The 18,461-nt window shown below is 46.3% G+C and overlaps 1 protein-coding gene across 1 annotated transcript in view; it reads right to left on the bottom strand.

Moving 5' to 3' along the window:
* ARHGAP31 (Rho GTPase activating protein 31) overlaps positions 1–17,487 on the bottom strand; it is a 116,541-nt gene extending 99,054 nt beyond the window's left edge. Inside the window, exon 1 of the mRNA XM_002758783.6 lies at positions 17,084–17,487. Within this exon, the coding sequence (XP_002758829.2) occupies positions 17,084–17,183 (100 nt within the window). The 5' untranslated portion in view covers positions 17,184–17,487. The remainder of the gene's footprint in view (positions 1–17,083) is intronic.
* Positions 17,488–18,461: the final 974 nt, after the last annotated feature.

Below are 18,461 nucleotides of genomic sequence, written 5' to 3' on the forward strand. Positions count from 1 at the left end.
ATCAAAGATCTTAAGATGGGGAGATTATTTTGGATTGCCTGAGTGGTCCTAATGTAATCACAGGGCCTTCATAAGAGAGAGGCAGGCGATCAGACAGAGGAAGACAACTCAAGGATGGAGGCAGAGGAGCAAAGGTGACGTGAGTCAAGGAATAAGGAAGGCCTCTAGAAGCTGGAAATGGCAGGACTCTCCCTTAGAGCCTCTAGAAAGGAACCAGCCCTGCAGACACCTAACACACAGATAACAGAGGTTGGGTGCCAGTCTTCAAGGAGCTCATTTTCTTTTTACTCAAGGGAGGAGACAACTTAGGCAACTATGACAGCAGTTGGAGGTGGGAGGTAACAGAGGTCTACTCTAGGGCAGAAACACCGGGAAGGGAGACAACTGGTCCACTGGGGATCTACTGCCACTGAAATGGACGGGAGTGACGGGGAGCTGGAGGCCGACAGAGGGGCGTATAGGCTCTCACTTCTGTGCTCTTCACTGACCACTTTCTACCTCATTGGAGGTTAGCACCCCACCAGCCCACCCACTTCATCTGCATGTCTATCCTTCAAAGTTGTCTTTTCCCCTTTAAAAAAGTCTACTTCTTCAGTTAATTCCAATTTAGGGTTGGGAAAAAGGAAGTTAATTAGACGAATTCCCGCTGAGACTGAAAAAATAGTTGATGGTGCCTTTAATCTTCCCAGGCATGTGAGCATTTACAACAGCATTCCCTAACTCAAAGTGTTCTCGCTAAAAGGTGGCTAAGCCAGTGGTCCCCAACCTTTTTGGCACCAGGGACTGGTTTCATAGAAGACAACTTTTCCATGGTGGTGGTGGGGCAGGGGGGATGGTTTTGGGATAAAACGTTTCCACCTCAGATCATCAGGCATTTGTTAGATTCTTATAAGGAGCCTGCAACTGAAATCCCTTGTGCGCAGTTCACAACACAGTTTGTGCTCCTTTGAGAAATGCCGCTGATCTGACAGGAAGAGGAGCTCAGGCAGTAATGCTCCCCTGCCTGCCACTCACCTCCTACTGTGCAGTTTGGTTCCTAAAGGACCAGGGACCATACCTGTTTGCAGCCTGAGATTTGGGGGCCCACAGTCTAAGCCACATTACCAAGGTAAAAACTCCCTGGAGGGTGAATCACTTGGTTAAGAATGTGTCCTGGATTCTGGATCTCCTTTCTTGCACACCACTGGGTGACCACAGAATGTTCTTGTGTCATCTCTGGCTGCTCTCCTGGAAGCTCTTCCAGGCCAAGTCCCTAACTGGTTGTCTCTTTTGAACCCTGAAAGACTGAGACTGGGCTCCCTGTGTGGCTGAGGCATGCAAATACCCGATGTGATCTATTGTTCTCCAGCTGCTTCTCATGTGAATGCCGGTCAGCTTGACGGAAGGATACTTTAGAAAGGAACCACGTAGTATAACGGACTGAGCAAGGACTTAGATTGCAGCCTAGCATTGCCAAGTAACAGCTATGTGGTTTTGGGCACCTCACCTCACTTCTCTGAGATTCTGTTTTATTTTGTTTTCTTTTCTGAGACCTGAGATTTAACAAAAACAGTTGATAGTGCCTTTAATCTTCCCAGGCATGTGAGCATTTACAACAGCATTCCCTAACTCAAGGTCCTCTCGCTAAATGATGGTTGTCTAAGACAGTGGTTCCCAACCTTTTTGGCACCAGGGACTGGTTTTGTGGAAGACAACTTTTCCATGGTGGTGGTGTGGGGGGGAGGGATGGGTTTTCTTTTTGAGACAGAGTCTCACTCTGTCACCCAGGCTGGAGTGCAGTGGCACTATCACAGCTCACTGCAGCTTTTACCTCCTGGGTTCGAGCAGTCCTCCCACCTCAGCCTCTTGAGTAGCTGGGACCACAGCCCTGCACCACCATGCCTGGCTAATTTTTGTATTTTTTTGGGTATTTTTTTTGTAGAGACAGAGTTTTGCCATATTACTCAGGCTCATCTTGAACTCATGAGTTCAAACAACTCTCCTGCCTTAACCTCCCAAAGTGCTGGGAATACTGGTACAAATACTGGTAGGAGTCAGTGTACCCAACATCTATTTTCTTCTCTGAAAAATAGAAACATTAATAATCCCTGCCTCCTAGGGCTGTTTTCAGAGACACATGAGTTAACATTTGTACAGGGCCTAGCAAGAGGCAAGTTCTCTATTGATGGGAGCTGTGATTCCAGCAGTTCCGTGGCTCTTTCTGCAGTCAACAGGGCTAAACACATATTACTGCCAGGCCAGCAGCACTTTACACTTACAGCCTACAACTAGAGACTCATTTAGTAGAATGACATATTCGTCACAAACCATGACATACAGGGCTTTCTGTTCGTCTATTTTGTTTCAAGGAGTCGGAAATGGAATTTAGGGAGTATTACTAACAGTGTACCAAACTGGATTAAAATAATATAATTGGCCGGGCACGATGGCCAAGGTAGGTAGGTGGAATGCTTGGGTCTAGGAGTTTGAGACCAGCCTCGCCAACATGATGAAATCTTGTCTTTACAAAAAATACAAAAATTAGCTGGGTATGGGGGTGTGTGCCTGTAATCCCAGCTTCTTCAGGGGATGAGGCAGGAGGATCACTTGAGTCCAGGAAATCAAGACTGCAGTGAGCCAACACTGCACCACTGTACTCCAGCCTGGGTGACGAAGCAAGACCCTGTCTAAAATTAAAAAAAAAAAAGTCGGCCCGGCGCGGTGGCTCACGCCTGTAATCCCAGCACTTCGGGAGGCCGAGGCAGGTGGATCACGAGGTCAAGAGATCGAGACCATCCTGATCAACATGGTGAAACCCTGTCTCTACTAAAAATACAAAAATTAGCTGGGCATGGTAGCACGTGCCCGTAGTCCCAGCTACTCAGGAGGCTGAGGCAGGAGGATTGCTTGAACCCAGGAGGCGGAGGTTGCGGTGAGTGGAGATCGCACCATTGCACTCACGCCTGGGTAACAAGAGCAAAACTCCATCTCAAAAAAAAAAAAGTCATGTAATAATTTTTAAAATCATATAATGACCACTTTTAGGAATTGGGGAAGATTTCAAAGGCCATTAGGATGGACAATTTGCCCAGGACAAGCTTCCATGTTAAAATGCAGCTCCAGAATAAAGACAATGCTCCGTGTGTGACTCCAGTCCTGAAGAGTGTAGGATGGATCCTTTGATCTGTATGCTCTGCTGCTGTTCCTACACCCTAAGATTGAGGAGGGTTTTTTTTGTTTGTTTTTATATACTGCTTACCTTTCTGGAGAGTGGTAAGCAGTATGATGCCCTTTAAAGATGCTCATGCCATAATCCCTGGGACCTGTGAATATGTTACCTTCTATACAAAAGGACTTTACAGATGTGATTAAGTTAAGGACCTTGAGATGGGGATAGTATCTTGGATTATACAAGCAGGCTTCATCTGATCACACGAGTCCTTGAAAGTAGAGAATCTTTCCCAGCTGTGGGAAGAGAGAGACATGATTTTGGACAAATGGTGGAAGAGATGTAATATGGCTAGCTTTGAAGATGGATGGAGGAAGGTGCCAGGAACCAAGGAATGTGGGTGGTTTCTGGAAGCTGGAAAAGGCAAGGAAATGGATTCTTCCCTAGAGCCTCCAGAAATACACCTTGCACATTGACTTCAGTGACAGCTGTGTTGGACTTCTAACTTACAAAAACTGTAGGATAATAGATTTGTATTGTTTTAAGTCGTTAAGTTTGTGGTAATTTGTTGTGGGAGCAATAGGAAACTAAGACAAGGGACAACAAACACAACAACCCAGAGAGGCTAGCACGGTCATGCCTGCAAAGGAAGCAGCTTTTACTTGTGTGTAATAAACGTTTTCAGCAATTTCATTTGTCATCTGTAGCATTTTACAATCCTTCACTCTTCTGATCCCCTTCCTAAATATAATTCTGTGTACAAGCTTCCAGGTTAAAATGCAGCTCCAGAATAAAGACAACACTCCATGTGTGATTCCAGTCCCGAAGAGTGCAGGATGGATCCCTTGCTCTGCTGCTGTTCCTATAGCCTAAGATTGAGCATTAAAAAAAATTTTTTTTTGCAGTTATACTTGGATTCACTCTCAAGCCAGATTTCCCTCATTCTGTCAACTTCCAAAATGCAGTTTTGGGGGAAATAAATAGGCACATGTGAGATGTCACATGGCCCAGCAAAAACCCAGGACTTACATTGTTCCATCAATGATGGAAACAGGCTTGATTGCCAGATGTATAACGCTCCTGAAATACGAATGGAAACTAGCAGGCTGCATGGCTGTCACTGTGATTATAGCCTTTTACCATAACCTTTATAAGGAAAGAGGAATTATTTTTAGATTATTTTCTTTTCCTAATTTCTAAAAGCACATAAAACTTAGAAAGTTTGCCACATTCCCACCTCAGATATATTTATCAACAGATTAGAATCTTAAAACTAGCATTTTTTATGCATAGAACAAAGAGAAATAAATAATTGTGTGTATATAAGAGAATTTCTTAAAGAAAGAAGCCCCTAGGGAGAGATGGGGGCCTTGGAACATTTGTTCTCAGCTTTCTCAACTTCCACATCTGTAGCATAACCCAGGAACCACATTTTTAGTAATGAAGTTGAAACAGGATAAGATTTCCAATCATTGGGGAATGATAACTGTGGTTAACATGTATGGAAGGTTTGCTAAATTCCAAACAGTGCGCTAGTTCCTTTAACGCTCATATTGACTCTATGTGGTAGGTACCATTATCATCCTAATCTCCACTTTACAGATGAGGACACTGAGGCATAGAGAGGTTTGGTAAGCTTGTTCATGGTCACAAACTTAGCATATGGTAGAGGTGGAATTTGAACCATGGTAGTCTATCAGCAAATAAACCATATGCTCAACCAACCTGCTACACTGCTTCTCAGAGGAAAAATTAATTGGCTTCACTATACTGTATCTACTAAGGCAGGAAAAAACCCTAAGACTTCGTTTTCTCTCTTTTTTTTCCTAAAAATAAGGATTGAAACAAAGGGTGTTTATGAAAAAGCCATTGACTCAAGACACTATTCCTACAATAATTTTAGAATTCTTTTCTTTCTGATTTAAGAGATAAAAATGTATCTTCAATGTTGAAATGTTGGGCAATATAAAAGTATAATGAAGAAAATAAAAATTACGTCATTTCACTTAGCTGCTTCTTTCCATGTGCTAAGTCAGTGTTTCTCAAAGTGAGATCAGTAGGCCAAGGATATGAGATCACCTGGAGCTCATCTTTAAAATGCAGATTTCCCACCCCAGACCAACAAAAGGAAAATCCTTGAGGAACCGGACCTCAGAATCCTGACTTGCAGCAGCACTTTACAGCTTGCTGCCCTATAAACCATGGAACCCATTCGGTAGAACCACACACTCTCTCCATGTACCCAGACACTGCACAATCTATGCAAATACCCATTTGAAAATCTTTTTATTGAGATAGAGTCTCGCATTGTCACCCAGGCTGGAGTGCAATGGATCTCGGCTCACTGCAACCTCCGCCTCCCAGGTTCAAGCAATTCTCCTGCCTCAGCCTCTTGTGTAGCTGGAATTACAGGTGCACGCCACCACACCTGGCTAATTTTTGTATTTTTTTTTTTTTTTTTTAGTAGAAATGGGGTTTCACTATGTTGGTCAGGCTGGTCTTGAATTCCTGACCTCAAGTGATCTGCCCACCTTACCTCCCAAAGTGCTGGGATCAAAGGCCTGAGCCACTGTGCCCAGCCCCATTGGAAAACTTTTATTAGATGTCCCTTTTGTCTCAAGGAGTCCAAAATGGGATTTAAAGAATATCTCTAGTAATATAGTAAATTTGGCTAATATTTAATTTTAAAATTAAAATTTTAAAGTAAGAACTACATTTTTAGTCTTTTTCATGCCCACTAAAGTTTGAGATATGCTGCCCAAGGATTAACAGGAGAGGTCCAGAATTCTTGGACTCGGGATTCAAAACTCATACTGTACCCAGGGAACTACCCCTCCTTTCTATCTGAAACTAAATTGTCTTTAGAGGTACTAAGGAAAGGAGAACTGAGGAAACCATGCCCTGTTTAGAAGTCAGGTTTAGGAAGCGGGAAAACAGGACCTTTACAGATTACTTGAAGGGGATATTCTCTTTGGCTTTAGCAATAGGCTCTGTGCCCAGGTCAGCTACAGCTTTAATGCAGCCCCAGAGGGCCCCCACCCCAAGCATTGTGTTTCTGTCCTCAGCTCTGATCTTGATTCAGAGGCCTACATTTGGCTTTGCTTTTCCAGAAAGCAAAATGGCTCTTCTCCATTAGCACAAGCTCATATTCTAGCTATTAGCCAAACAAAGGATTTAACAAATAGAGGCCCCCAAAAGCATGTGCACTTTGAAGGTCATGATAAAGCTTAAATAGCTAAAACTTATTAAAAAGAAAGCCAACAATTGTCGCCAAAAGGGTGAGTCCTTAGCAGAACAGCAAGACAAAAGCCAGAAAGAGGAACAAAAATATGCATTGTAGGGGAGGGGCCGGCAGGGAGGTGTAGATTTATATGGAAGAATTGACATCATTGTTTCCCAATAATACTCAGCATGCAGGAAACAGATGGGAAAGAAGTGGTGGAAGGGGCTACTTATGGTAACAGGGCATGCTCTCTGTTTAGAATCCTGGTATTTGGAACTTAAGTGTTTTACTTTGAAAAACTGGGGATGGGAACTCAATTGCCAGAAGTTTTATTAAGTCTAACTAAATCCTACTGAACTTATCACCTTGGCAATGCATGGCAAAATGGAGCTCTGCATATCAGACCTGTTTTACTGCTAGCATAGCTGTGTCTGGTTAGGTCAAGAGCAGACAAAGCGAAGGAGAATTTAATGTTGGACAGACACAACTGGAGTCTTGCTTCTCCTGCTTCCTGATTGGGTGACATGAAGTAAGTTACTTAACCTCTCTGAGTTGGTCCTCATTTATAAAACGTGGACAAAACAGAACTTTCCACACATTTTAAAAAGTTTTATCTTTTTTTTTCGAGACAAAGTCTCACTCTGTCATCCAGACTGGAGTGCAGATCTCGGCTCACTGCAACCTCTGCCTCTGGGGTTCAAGCAATTCTTTTGCCTCAGCTTCCCAAGTAGCTGGGATTACAGGCGCCCACCACCATACCCAGCTAATTTTAACAGAATTCCCCATTCTTCTGTGCTTGGGCAGGGGACAGACAAAGCCATGATAAGCCAAATCTTGTTATTATCAGCTGGTTTGTCCTCTCCTGAGGGTAGGTTCACTCCCCTGCAGCTGAAGGCAGGCTTCTGTCACCCCAGCCAGTCTCAGCCTCACCACTCTAAGTACCCTCAGCTACCTTTCCCAGATTTTAGGCCTTTTCTTCTCCAGGGTGCAGAAAGGTGTGACCAATTCCAAGTGGAACCTAAATGTTTTACTTTACTAAGTGTCAGGCAAAACCCTGTGGTTTCCTGCTCCTAGAGACCAACCACCCTATCCTCCCATAGCTCTGTCGTAACTCAGCAGATGATATTTGTTTTGTAGTTTTATTGATTTTTCCCCTGGTGAAAACCTCCCACTCTGTCTGATAGTTCTTTCTCTCTCAGCTGCCTCACATGTGCATGTCCCCTGCTTGCTCATCTTCTACAGCCCTTATTCCATTCTTCTTTGTACTTCTTTTAGTTGTTTTCACTCTTTGAATACTTTAGGTCAAGAGCAACTTGAGAGCATCACTATAGACCCAACAGTGTCTGGCACCTTAGAATTTCATTACATACTTGTGCATTGAATTGAAAGTCCCATTCCAGATAGATTCTTATTAAAAACATGAAAAGAGCCCAGGTGCAGTGGCTCATGTCTGCAATCCCAGCACTTTGGGAGGCTGAGGCAGGCAAATCACGAGGTCAGGAATTCGAGACCAGCCTGGTTTTAACATAGTGAAACCCCATCTCTACTAAAAATACAAAAAATTAGCTGGCCACAGTGGCTGGCGCCTGCAATCCCAGCTACTTGGGAGGCTGAGGCAGGAGAACTGCTTGAACCCGGGAGGTGGAGGTTGCAGTGAGCCGAGATCGTGCCATGGCACTCCAGTGTGAACTACAGTGTGAGACTCCATCTCAAAAAACAAAAAACAAACAAACAAAAACATGAAAAGAGCTGGGGAAAGAAATATGCATAATCACGCAAATTAGCTCAACTGCCTTCACATAGCTATAGATTTATTTACGGTTTGTCAGAATCCTAGCTTCCATGTCAAGCTGTTTTCTAGTGTTCGGAACAGTGAAAGCTGGTATATGTTTGCTTTTGGGGGAGGAAACACCCCTGTCCAGTGGTGGTGAGAAGGGGGCCTGCAAGGCATTCTGGGCCAGCATCAGGTCATAGGCGTGGTACCAGGGCCTGCTATGCAGCAACCAAGCTTAAACAAGAACCAAGAGTGCCTGAGACTCGATCCCAGAAACTCAGTTGGTTCTGGGGCCTCGCCAAGAATGTGGTTCATACCAAGGAATGACTGGTGAGGCACTAGGAAAAGGCAGTTTCTGGGGAGTTCTGTGCAAAGCCTGAGTCGGTTTCTATTTGGCAGCAGCTGTGAACCTGTGAGGACCATTAAGCAGTTAGATTCCCCATAATCCAGCACACCAGTGGTGTCCCTTGTCCCGAGCTTCCTAGAAGGGCAGGAACACTGGTTTACTGAAGGAGGAACTAGGGTCAATGAGTCAACTGCTGTGAGTCCCACATGGGGCTCACCCTGAGAGAGCCACAGTGGGCTACCAGATCTGCCTTCAGGGGAACTCACGATCAATTTGCATACACAAAGTGTTAGAGAACAAAACAACAGGTAGAATGCACAATAAATTGGGTACCCTGACCCTAAGTCAGTATTCCAAGAAGTGAAGAAGATGTGGCTGCAGTGGGCAAGCAACATGGGAGGAAAAGATGGGGTCTGGCTGGGCTTCAAAGCTGGTAGGTTTAGATATTTGTGTGTGAAATGCACCTTGCAGAGGGTAACGTGCTTTCAAATGGCCATTGTTATTATGACTCATCATGGTTTAGGCTGGTGGAAAAACAAAGCAAAGGGAAAAAAATCATCTTTCATAGGTTGGGGCAAAACTGTTAATGCCAAATTATGAAATATGCTATCCTAGGAGATGTGATTCATGCCTGAGACCATGGTCTCAGGAGTCAAACAGATCTTTATTTCAATTCTGCACTTCCCATCTCTATCATCTTGGCATCACTTGGTTAAATCACTCAGTTTTCTCTTTTGTAACTAGGGATTAAAATGCCTAATTCTTAAAGATACTGAAATATTACTTTGCATGTGTAAAGTGACTGGCAGAGAGTAAGCAATCAACACAGATAAGTAGCTCTTACTACCAATGAAAATAACAACGAGACATGATTTGGGACTCAGCCTTCATGTCTAAATCCTTTCTCTTCCTCTAAGAGACCTCCTCTTCCTCCTCTTCCCTGCAGCCATCCAGTAGGCTGATGTTTTCATCTTTCTCCATCAAAATCTGCTCTTAGAAAAACAATCTAGTACCAATACTTATTCTCCTCTGATTATAGTCAGCCTGTTTGTTTTCAGGGGTTTTAAATTTGAAGCCTTAGTTGAAATTGTATACGGAGGCAAAGACTAGAGGGACAAGGAGTGCTATCCAGACTCCTGAAGTTCTAGCAGGCTGTGGCACTCACTCAAGTAGTACTTGAAGCCAGCCCCTTGGGGGAGAAACACCAAGATCAGTTCAACTCAAGAGTGGCATTTGTGTTGGGGCATAGGGGAAAAAAACTCAGGAAATTGGGTGGGACATGTACCCATAGGCAAAAAAGAAAAAATAACTTGAAACTTGGGGATAGATGGGAAAATGTCACATTGGCTTAAATCCACAGCAAGCACTGAATGAGAAGAACACTAACTCCATGTTCCTGGGCCTCAAGACTGGTCTGAAGGAACCACTAGAAGGAAGTGGAGTCCTGAGACCCAGAAGCCAGGGTGGGAAAGGTGGCTTGGCATGAGTGTGGTCTGTTCTGGAGGACATGAGCAATGGGTAGCTCCAACTAGAAGAGCCTATCACTACTTTGTTCCAGAATCTTTAGCTAGACTTAGCTAATGGCAAGGGAGGTGGCCGGGCAGTGATGGTTTTATGCCCAGAGTTCTGGAACTTAGAGCCCCATCCCCTTTCCCCACGCACTGCTGCAGAGCCTCACTCACAGCCACAAAACCCCAGGAAATTCTTTGCAGTAAGGTGATTCCTGGTAACAAACGGTCCCCAGCAAGTGCTTCAGAACTGTTTTGATCAATCAACTTCTGGAATTTGGAGTGTGTTTCTCCTCACACCTGCTCCCACCCTACAGAAAAGGTTTCCAGGCTAGCCCACAGATGCCTAACAGGTTAGGTGGGGGAGGAGGATAAAATGAATGCATCAAAAACTACAGCTCACGCCTGTAATCCCAGCACTTTGGGAGGCCGAGGCGGTTGGATCACGAGGTCAAGAGATCGAGACCATCCTGGTCAACATGGTGAAACCCCGTCTCTACTAAAAATACAAAAAATTAGCTGGGCATGGTGGCGCATGCCTGTAATCCCAGCTACTCAGGAGGCTGAGGCAGGAGAATTGCCTGAGCCCAGGAGGCGGAGATTGCGGTGAGCCGAGATCGTGCCATTGCACTCCAGCCTGGGTAACAAGAGCGAAACTCCGTCTCAAAAACAAAAAACAAAAACAAAAACAAAAAAACTACAGCTCTAATGGCACTGGAGAGTTTGTCCACCACTCACAGCATCAGCTATGGGAAAATGTGTTCCTAGTTTCAACATGCTTCCCTCTGTCCCAGCACCAACAGCAGGCCTTCAGCTCTCCCTGACCCCACGGATGATTCTTAGCTCCAGGATAGGGCTGGGGCAACAAGGGAGGGGGCTTCCTTAGCAGCCCCAATGCCTGGGCCTCCTGAAGCTGGAAGGCATCTGGGTGGCAGCCAGTGGGGGTAGACAGGGGAGGAGGAAGGGTGAGGCTGTCCCTGTGCCTAGGGGCTCTTGGCAGAGGTCTTAAAGAGTGGGCAGAAGGGAGGCATGTGGAAGTGGCTGTTTCTGTTCTCTGTGTGGGTTGTCATCTCCAGACTACAAAGAGTAAGTTACAGCTCGGCCTCAAGTTAGCCAGTCAGTGTGCTCCACGTTTAAAGCCGAATTCTCCTTTTTCTGTTCTTCCTGTTTCACTCTGGGAGCCCAAATGTGGGGATGTCCCTCTATACTCAAGCCCACAAAGTTTCTTTTCTCACTCCACAAGCTCCTCATTCCAGGATCTGACTTCTGCTTCAGTTCTGCGGGACTCAGCAGTGGCTGTGTCTTTCTTTTTTTGTTACCCAGGTTGGAGTACAATGGTGCGATCTTGGCTTATTGCAACCTCCACCTCCTGGGTTCAAGTGATTTCTCCTGCCTCAGCCTTCCAACTAGCTGGGATTACAGGTGTCCTACACCACACTTGGCTAGTTTTTTTGTATTTTTAGTAGACACAGGGTTTCTTCATGTTGGTCAGGCTGTCTCAATCTCCTGACCTCAAGTGATCCACCCGCCTTGGCGTCCCAAAGTGCTGGGATTACAGGCGTGAGCCACTGCACCCGGTGTGGCTGTCTTTCTCAGGTCTCTTGAGGGTCCTTTAGTTTTAGGGTGACCTGGATTTATACTGATGATCCACCCCACAGTGACTCTGAGAAATCCCCGCATAAATTGGCTTTTCCACTCAGCAGGGCAAGCAACCTGCTTCCTGTTTATGTCAGTGAGGGATTTGCCCCATCTAATCATATCATTTACTCATTTAATTGGAGCCACATCCACACAGTCCTGGATGGTAGGTGGGGATGCTAGGGGAAACTCAGCGTGCCATGATAATAGCTACACTTATGGTGTACCTCTGCTTGCCCTCTGCTAAGTGCTTCACCCATATTAACTCATTTATCTTCATATTATCGTCATTTCATGAGTGGGGACACTGAGATCCAGGGAGGGTAAGTAACTGGCTCTAGGGTCACTCAGCTGGGAACAAGCAAAGTTGGAATTCTATCCCAGGCAGTAAGGTTCCAAAACTCTGAATGGGGTTATTCCCCAGCAGGGGTACATGCTTTGGGAGGATCGGAGAAGGTGTCCAGAATCTTCCAAAGCTGAGACCCAAAGGATGAAGAATTAGTCAGGGAAGGTGTGATCATGATGTGCCAGGCAAGCTGCTGAGAAGGAAGCAGCTAAGTCAAAGAGAAAACCCCTGCCTTCATTCTCCATTCAAGGTTAAATCTTATTTCGAACAGAAAATATTTACCTTCTTTGCTAAGACTTTGCTGCTGTTGATGTTTGAGTATCTAGTCTATTTAACTGGAGATCAAAGCTTTGAATTTTCATCTTCAGCTTTCCGTCAGCTATGACAGCTAACTTCAAAGCTTAACTGATCTGAAAGTTTGTTCATATTCCTTAGACTATAACTTTCTTGAGCCTGCAGCCCATCTTTTTTTCCCACAGTGCCTACCACAGTGCCTTCATAAATATGTGTTAAATAGATAAACAAAGTGAGAGAATTATTTAGCCTCGGAAATGTAGAAGAGCCACATCTAAAAGTTCCTGTTGCCTTATCCTTGTTATTTGAAATACCTGGGCTTACCCTCATCATGCTTAAAACCATATTTGTAACGGGCATTTATTTGTTGTGAACCCTCCCTCGGTCATGCCTCAAATCAAACATATACATTATGTATAAAAGATATGTCACATATATGTTAATGTATATTTTTTCAGTGTGGTAAGAACTAGGAAAAAATTTTTAGAACTAAAAAGGCTGACAGTTCTTACCAAACATTCAGAAGATGCATTCTGAATGGCTAAGGCTGCCTATCCAGGTGAAAACAGTCTGTAATCTGGGCATGATTACAATGCTGCCTACGTCCACATCTTCTAGGAGAGATTCTGATTTCATTGTTCTGAGAGGGGTCTGAGCATCAGCATTTTTTTTTAAGCTCTCAGGTAATTCTAATGTGTTGCCACTATCGAGAGCCGTGGGGCCAGAGCAAGCAATATCACCTTTTAATTTTTTAAGTACAGCTTCCATTTTGTTTTTCTTCAGAGGACAGTTTTTCTTCAGCCCTTAAGGACTCAGCTCCTTACGTGGGCTTTGGTGGAGGCTGTAGGGCAGCACCTGCACGTGTAAATTGAGATGGGGGTGTTCGGTCCTTACAGGCTTCGTGACATGGATTCCTGACTGCCTTGCTGTAAATGGCACAACTCATACAGTAATGTAGCTTCACATCATACAGCTTGGGAAGTACATAGGCGGGGAAGACGCTCGCTTCAAAATGTCCCTGACAATGGTGGCCTCCACTACGTTTTGAATGAGAAACCTCTTAAAGGGCATGAATTGGACCCAGTTTGTGCAGTGAAGAGGCTACATGTGGCCCAGCCCTTTTTGGCACAACTCTTGCTCCTTCTTCTTGTTTTCATCTTGGAAGCTCGATATCACTTTTTACCAGGGAGTGGGGAAAATGAACAAAGATTGCCCAGAGGAGCAAGAAAATCCTCAGCCATTCAAGTCAAGCCAACCCAGAGAAAGAAGATGATTTTCCCTGTAACACTCTCTTGTTTATTAGCTCCTGGCCCCAGCCATCTCCAGGCTCTACTAGAAGACCCAGAACACTTGGCGTATAAAGCAGAGGTACGAAACAACCATGGGCACACTGTCACCTCGCAGAGCTTCCCCCACAACCTGCCAACCACAGGGAGCAACATGATGTGGTTTCCCTGACACAGCTGCAAGCAAGGCCTTCTTATTCAGTGGTCAAGAAAAGAAAAGAGCTATACTATTTTCAGCAGCAGCAGCAGTAAGGAAGGGATGATCTCCCTCTATTCCAGACAGGAAGAGAAAGTTAGCTGGTTCCCAGGGGAGAGCTGGGGGTTGGGGGCAGCAGCCACTGTGTTGGAAGGGAAGTGAAAGAGGCTCTGGCCAAGTCTGCCAGGAGCCACTTCATGCCATTCTTGAGTGTTCTTACCAGGTTGAGCGTGTACATTCCTAGTGCTCCTTTCCTACCAGGCTAGAGAAAAGTGGTCAAAGAAGGGGGAAAATTGGCCCTGCATATCAGGCCCCACTGTGTAACTAGCGAGGGGTGATCAGAGCAGGTCTGAAATTGGCATCTATGAAGATACAAAAACTGTATGCATGGTGTGTGTGTGTGCATGTCCCTGTGTGTGTGTGTGTGTGAGATTCTAAGGAAGCGGTTTCTGTTTTTCATCAGCTTCCCAAAGATTAAAGTTGACAACTGGCCCTGAGCAATGTCTGCTCTAAGCCGAACACCTATTTGTAAACCACACACCCAGCCTTATCAGATTTGTCCAACTCAAAGTAGCAGGGCTGAGCCTCAGCAAATTACAGAAGCATACGACATCATTCTCTGTCTTTAGCCCTTGTCTGCCCAGAGTTCCCACTGAGACATGTAGCTTCCCTGTGTTTAGAGATGGCCTGAGCATAGCTCTTCGTCACCCACTTTCTCCCCCACTCCAGCTCGGGGCTTTCCTTCCCTGTGCAAGGACGGGGGCTTTCTGCCTCCCTACATCTCTGGTCTTCCCTCCTCCCCATTACTCCCAGATCTGCATCTGTATTTCCTGTCTCAATGCAGGTCCACTGCACCACCCTTGACCTTTGAAGTTCAGTAACCATGATGTCAGTCCAGGGAGACTTTCTCCAGCCCCCTGGCTCCCAGTTACCACACTGACTTGGCACCCTCAGCATTCTGGGCTGATCTTCCAAGGTGGTGGGCAATGGGCCAGTGCCCAGCTCAGCTTTTCCTCCCAGAAGCAGAGTCCAGGCCTTGTCTATGAACCAATACATGTTTCAGAAAGTCCACAAAAAAGCAACATTACTTTAGAGAAAATTATTAGCCCTGACTTTGTTCATAGATGCTACACTATAGCAAACACAGGAAAAAAAAAAAAAAAACTATTCAACTAGTTTTAGCTGTGGGAAAAAAATAAATTCTAATTACTCTTATTTACATAAGCAGCTTATTATGCATGTGTAATTTCCGTGTAGCACAATAACGGTGTGTGGATCATTAAGTGGGTCAGTTGCCTTTCCTTTCAAAGCTGAACTCTCATCTCAAACTTGAAAGTTTGCTGATCCTGTAGCAGGGCTGTCTGCTTTCAATTTAGGGGGAAAATATCATTAGAAGAGAATGTTGGCTTAGACATAGAAGCCAGTGAGGGCAGAGGAACCTAACAGGCCAGGGAGGGCCCTCTGATCCCTCATCATCAGCTGTATCACCTTAGGCAGTCCAATTGACCCCTCTGGACTTTCTTTCCTCCTCCCCAGGGTGGGGAGCACTGGGTACTGGTTTGCCATTCTTTTAAGCAGTAGTCCTTTTCTTTTCTTTTTTTTTTTTTTTGGTTTAAATGAAACATATCCAGAAGCCCTAAATATAAAGCAGGTGAAAGAACAGCTGTCTAAGGCTGCCTTTGAGGTATCTTCACAGAACCCTGGGGTTCTGGCTTTTTCTATGATCTATTAGTTTGTAAGAATGAACAGGGCTGGCAAGCGCCCCTATACAACTCTCATGGCTTTGAGGGAGGGGCCAGAATAACACCCACATGGTGAAAGGTAGCATCCCAGGAGCATTCCTAGTGTGCCTGGAGGTTAACTTGAAGGCCCCTACAACAACAGGTGAAGGAAAACATTTCATTGTAAACTTGTGACAATGGTGAGTAAGAGGCATACTTAGAGTTCCCTCACATCCAAAAAAACTCAAACCAAGTGATTTTTATCTCAAATCTACCTCTCCAGCTGGTTGGTGAGGATTCAATGAATCATTCAGTTATGTATCAATTTCAAAAGAGTCAGTTTTGAAATAGTTCTCCAAGCTCTAAAATACTAAGCCATTTGTCCTAATGACACAGCAGACTGAACTCTAGAATACCACAGGAATATCACACCACTGCAAATTACTAGGTGGTGCTGAGTCTCCCAAAAAAACGGAAGTGAAACAAAAGCATTGCACTGTTTTTCAAATGCATATTTGATATGGACTAATCAAATAGTTTTTGAGATTACTTTCCTGGGGCAGAATAATTCTGCACAGTTACACAGCCCTTATGTTTTCCCCTTTGTTGTATCTATCTATGTATAAACACATGGCCCATATATTAGGCTACTTTCCCTCTCACTGAAGCTTCTAAAGACAAGGCCTTTTTGTCATGGGTAAGTGCAAAACCAGTCAACCTTGCAAAAGGAGTCATTTAATGCTCAATTTTCCAACTTTCCTATGATTAAACGCTTCTAAGCTCAAACGCTGTTATTGAAATCTACATAGTTTTCTTTCCTCTTTCCCCAACAAATGTTTAAATTGTCTCCAATGGATTCACCCCTCCCCACATTTTTTCCCCCAATCTGACCTTGAAAACAGCGAAGTTTTCCTTTTCTCTACTTACCCTAAACTATTTAAAAATCAAGGCCCTCTGACCTTTCTACAACACTCTTCTTGTCTAACACACCAAATGTTAATCTGAAAGCCAAGAGGAGGGAAAAGGTCTTGGGGGGTTGTGGAATGGGGGTGGAGGTACTATATATTTGGCATCAGCTCAGAAATTCAGAAATGTTTGTGCAACCACTCCTTCAGCCAGGATCCTCCCCCACCCGCCACCCCCAACTGCCTTCTAACACAATAATAAAAAAAGATGTGAGCAAACGAAATTGGAGAGCCCAGGAGGGACAGCAAAGGCGGTCATGATTCTGTACCCAGGGAAGCCCACTGATCACCATCCCACATGTCCACCCTCCTCCCTCCCTTCCAGCACACAAAGTTTAGGATCTGGATCTCTGCAGCTTCCACCCCCATCGCCAGAGGTGGCCGGGTAAACTTGAGGCAGTACCACCCATTAACGGCTTATGTGAAACAACGGAAGGATTGACACAGCTGCCTCTGCGCGTCGGGACAGCAGCCCTGTGCACCTTAAGAATCGTTTACGTTCTTTAAAAAAAAAAAAGTACAATGAGCGCACAGGCCTGGAATACATTAACTTGTGAACCGATTCTAACACAGCCCAAGACAGTCCATCTCTCCCTCAAACAAAAAGAAGGGGGGAAAGGCCAAGCAAGGCACATTACCATCCTGTCCCGAGTTTTCCAGATACTCCGTCAGGTCACAGCCAAACGCGCTGGCGGCTCCCTTTCGTTTCAGCTTCTGCTTGGCACCCTTGTTCTTCATGAGTTAGTCCCAAAGAGGCTGCCCCTCCGTCTCCGCCGCCCCTCTGCTTGGCACCGCTGTAAGACTGGCTCCCGGGCTAGATCACCGGCTGCCCCGCGGCTCTGGGAGGCCGCATCGGAGGACAGGACGGAAGGAGCCGGGCGGGGGGCCCTGCGCATGGACCCCGCGGGGCGCGGGCCGGCAGAGCCTGAGATCCACCCCGCGCCGCTCCGGGGCCGCCGTGCCGAGGCCGTGCAGACTGGCAGCCGCGGGCCGGCTAGCCTGGGAGTGTCACTTCCTCACTGGGAGTCCCAGGGACTTTCACAGGCTCCTGCGGTGTCTTCGGGCGTTTCTCCTGCGCCTCGGAGGGAGGGCGCGCTCTCTCCCCGCCTTCTCGAGTGCCCTGGAGAGGACGCGGCGCGGAGGCAGCGGCGCGGGGCGAGGAGACGGCCCGGGGTCTGCGGCGGGTCCTGCGCCCTGGGCCCGCGGTCTCGCCTTCAGACGGCTTTGGTAGAGCGAAAAACAAGCATCCTGTCCCTCCTGCCCGCCCTCACGCCTTCCTTTTTTTCCTGTCTTACAAATCCTAGGATCATCCAGCTCAGGAAACGCTGGAAGGAAGTTAGCTAGGGAGGGGGGCGGAGGGTGGAAATTTTTGGCAGCTCCGCGCTTGTGAGTGTGTGGAGCCGGAGGAAGTAGGTGGGTGGGTTGAGGAGCACGGGGTGGGGGAGAGAACGCGTTCTCCCGAGAGCTGTTCAGCGGCTCCAGAGATAACTGGGCAGCCGGGGAGGAAATCGCGCGCTCCTCTCAGGACCCGCAGCCGCAGACGCCGCTTCCTGCCCCGCCGAGCCGGCTCTTTGAAGCGGCAGGAGGAGGTGCGCTGGCGTTCTGCGGGGACCGTGCTGGATGGGACTTTCGGAACGCTCTGCCCTGGTTTTATCCTCGTTGTCATCGTATCTTTGACACTTTCTATTTTGGTGCCCGCCGGTCGACGGGACGGCGGCGGAGAAACCTGACAGGCAGTGTGGCTTCACGCCGGGCACTCCCATCCCTTCCTCCTCCGCCGCGTCCGTGCACCCCCCACCCCGGCTCACTCCCCTCCCACACTGGGGTAAAGATACCTCTGGGCAAAGAGAGGCTGCAGCTTTGTAACCGCTGCCCAGGAAGTCAGATTTCTGGTGCTAAATGGAAGTGATGGGGGGAGGGTGGGCGACAAACCAGGATTTAAGGTGCCTCTGACATCTTAAATGTGAAGAAAGCAGTCTCCCAGGTTGTTTCATAATTTGTCTCAAGTTGTTTCAG

The sequence above is a fragment of the Callithrix jacchus genome, chromosome 15, assembly GCF_049354715.1.
Source record: "Callithrix jacchus isolate 240 chromosome 15, calJac240_pri, whole genome shotgun sequence".
Taxonomy (NCBI): domain Eukaryota; kingdom Metazoa; phylum Chordata; class Mammalia; order Primates; family Cebidae; genus Callithrix; species Callithrix jacchus.